The following is a 3,449-nucleotide window of genomic DNA, read 5'->3' as shown; positions in this document are numbered from 1 at the left end:
TATATAGTGCTGTAGATTTGCACAGCGCTGTACATAAAACAATAAATTTAAAAGAGTAAACCTGCCTATGGCGTACAATCTAAGAAATAATAGGATAATACATATAAAAAACATAGCAATACAGGGAATGATTCAATAAAACAGGGAACAAAAGAACATCAAATAGCAAGTGACAATTATGCAATGCCTGGGAACGCAACTCTGAACAGGATGGTCTTCAACTCCATTTTGAAGCTGGTTAAAGAAGTGATGGCCCTTGCTTGCGGGGGAAGAAGGTTTCAGGAGTGAGGGGCAGCAAGTGAAAAGGGGCGAATCCTGGATGGGGCAGAGAAAATCCTGGGCTTATCTTATTATGTGTATTTGTAAATGAGGTCCCCCCCCCAACAGTACAGAGTATGCATAAAATTACCAATATTAATATCTCCCACAGTAGCCTGTTTATAGAATCCATACAGTTCTCCTAGTTCATCATCAGTAGGCTTGGTCTTTAATTTTTTAACTTTTTCTGCTGCACTGTCAAAGTCAGCCTGATGAGAAAGAAAAATAAAATAAAGTAAATAACACAGAAGCATTTTGATGTAAAACTATCATAAATTATTTTTGAAGTTTGGTGGTGCTTTCTTGAATGTCACATTTTTCACTGAACTTTATATCCAGATCTAGGTGTGAGGTAGCTACTTTTGTTTCTGTGCATCAACCCTGAAATTCTGGGTGGTAGTGCAATGAGCAGATGAAGGGACCACTCTTGGGTCCTGCCACAATTCCTCATTTCACTGCCACTGGTCAGGCCCCACCTAGAATTGGTCAGGCCCCACCTAGAATATTGTGTCCAGTTCTGGGCACCACAATTCAGAAAGGACATTGAGAAACTGGAGCGTGTCCAAAGGAGGGCGACAAAAATGGTGAAGGGTCTGGAAACCATGTCCTATGAGGAATGACTTAGGGAGCTGGGGATGTTTAGCCTGGAGAAAAGAAGGTTAAGAGGTGATATGGTAGCACTATTTAAATATTTGAAGGGATGTCATATTGAGGAGGGAACAAGCTTGTTTTCTTCTGGCCCGCAAGAACAGGACCCGGAACAATGGATGCAAGCTACAGGAAAAGAGATTCCACCTGAACATTAGGAGGAACTTCCTGACAGTAAGGGCTGTTCGACAGTGGAATGCACTCCCTCGGAGGGTGATAGAGTCTCCTTCCTTGGAGGTCTTTAAACAGAGGCTGGATGGCCATCTGTCAGGGATGCTTTGATTTGGATTCCTGCATAGCAGGGGGTTGGACTGGATGGCCCTAGTGGTCTCTTCCAACTCTATGATTCTATGATGGAAACATCATCCTTCAGCACCTCATTCACTAGTGCTACAGAACTCTGGTTCCTAGGTGTGGTTGGTCTCAGAGACATTTACAACTGTGGCAATGGTGTCATGATGGTAACTGTGAACATCAAACAGTTATGAGGTCAACAGCCTAGCTTAAGACACCTTAACTGCCTAACAGGCTATGTTCATTTCATTTCAGATACTGGATTGCCATTGGAAAGAAGCACACCCTAAGTGATAGAAACCACTAAAGTGTATTTGTAAGAGACAACTAGTTTTTACTTCCTGTCTTTCATGCTTTCCCATTAGCTGTCCAATGGATAGAAGCATCAATCCTTCCTAATTTAGCTAACATCAACATGTGTGTCAAAGTGCAGAGGGAAAAAACAGATCAAGAGACCCAGCCCAATTGCATCAGACTATGAGAGGAAAATGTATGAACCTTCAGATGTTCTTCAACAGCAATTCCCATCATGCCTCACCGATGGCTATTGTGGCAAGGAGTGGTAGGCATTGTTGTCCAAAAACACTTGGATAAACATAGCTTGTGCACACCTGTTAGAATAAAATATCCATTCTGAAGAACACCCCCCCATAATTACAAATACAAATACCTTTTTTTAAAAGTACCCCAGTACAGTGGGCCCTTGGCATCCACTGGGATTTGGTTGCAGGAACCCCCATGGATACCAAACTCCGTGGATGCTCAAGTCCCATTAAATATAATGGCACAGTAAAATGGTTTCCCTTACATAAAATGGCAAACCAAGATTTGCTTTTCAGAATTCATAAATTTTTTGAATATTTTCAAACCATGGATGCTTGAATCCATGGATAGAGAGGACCACCTGTACTACTTTACCCTCCTTATTCTTCACAATAACTACAGTTTCAATGAACAACCCCCCCCGCCCCTTTTAATGGTAAAGTGAAGGGATGGCGAGAGGGAGACAAAAACAGATTGGAAATATATTTATTTTCTACCGAACAAATAGAACAAGAGAGCTGAGTGATCCATTAGCTTTCTATACACCAGCTGGTCCATGCAATGAAGCTACTGCACTGCATAGATCTAGGAGACTAGTCTGTGCAAAAGCTGCAATGCAGCTGCTGAAGCCACCTGGCATCTTTCCAACTCTATTCAGTATCTGCTTTCTCTGTAGGTTGAGATTCTGTATATGTGTGTGTGTTGGCAAGCTAACCACTTTATAACTTTCTTGGGTAAAATATTTTGCTTAGCATCGCACTACAAGGAGAGTATATTCAGAGCTGGAAAAAGTTGCTTTGGTGAAGCTGAAAACTTAAGATCACTTCCAGCGCAATCTTGTACATATCTGCTCAGAAGTCAATGTTAATGAGCCCATTAGAGCTTGTTGTTGTTGTGTGCCTTCAAGTCTGTTTCTGACATATGGCAACCTTAAGGCAAACCTATCATGGGATTTTCTCGGCAAGTTTCTTCAGAAAGGGTTTGCCCTTGCCTTCCTCTGAGACTGAGTGTGGTTTGCTCAAGGTGGGTTTCCATGGCTGAGTGGGGATTCGAACCCTGGTCTCCAGAGTCATGGTTTAATGCTCAAACCATTACACAACATTGGCTCTTTGGGCCTACTTCTAGCTGATGGAATAATGATTTCAGCCCTACTGTAAGTCATAATTTCTCTGCAGCATTCTAATAATAAACTTTTTTGAATGAAACATTTTCACTACTTTAATACTTACGGATGGATAGGCAATCCTAATTTGGACATGGAACTAAATGTGAGAACTGTTATTGAACAAAACCATAAATTTCCACTTTCACATCCCAGATTTTCTCCTAAAATTGTGCAGAATATGTTATTTCATCACAGCAATTCTGCAAGATGACTTATGGTAAGAGAATGTCTCATCCCTCATGAGCTTCATAGTTGCTTTCCAACAACCTATAAAGCAGAACCAGGTCTACCATTACATGGAATGATGGAGTCACCAGGGGCCGGGAAGTAGAAATGGCTATCCCAACCACTGCACCTGATCCCTCTAGCCTGCCTTGCACGACACGAGCCAGCCTGATGTCCTCAGGTGTGTTAGAAGACCCTATCCTGCTGCTAGTGCTGAAGCAGTCAGGGTTCACAGTTCATGTCTTTCTTGGTTATT

The 3,449-nt window shown here is 41.9% G+C and overlaps 1 protein-coding gene across 1 annotated transcript in view; it reads right to left on the bottom strand.

Annotated features, from left to right (window-relative positions):
- The window catches only part of ACBD7 (acyl-CoA binding domain containing 7), an 11,160-nt gene that overhangs the window by 480 nt on the left and 7,231 nt on the right, over positions 1-3,449 (bottom strand). Inside the window, exon 2 of the mRNA XM_042477174.1 lies at positions 410-527. Coding sequence (XP_042333108.1) covers positions 410-527 — 118 coding nt within the window. The remainder of the gene's footprint in view (positions 1-409; positions 528-3,449) is intronic.

Source organism: Sceloporus undulatus, chromosome 6 (assembly GCF_019175285.1).
Source record: "Sceloporus undulatus isolate JIND9_A2432 ecotype Alabama chromosome 6, SceUnd_v1.1, whole genome shotgun sequence".
Taxonomy (NCBI): Eukaryota; Metazoa; Chordata; class Lepidosauria; order Squamata; family Phrynosomatidae; genus Sceloporus; species Sceloporus undulatus.
Note: the sequence above shows the minus strand (reverse complement) of the source record. Positions and strands in the feature narration are given on the sequence as shown.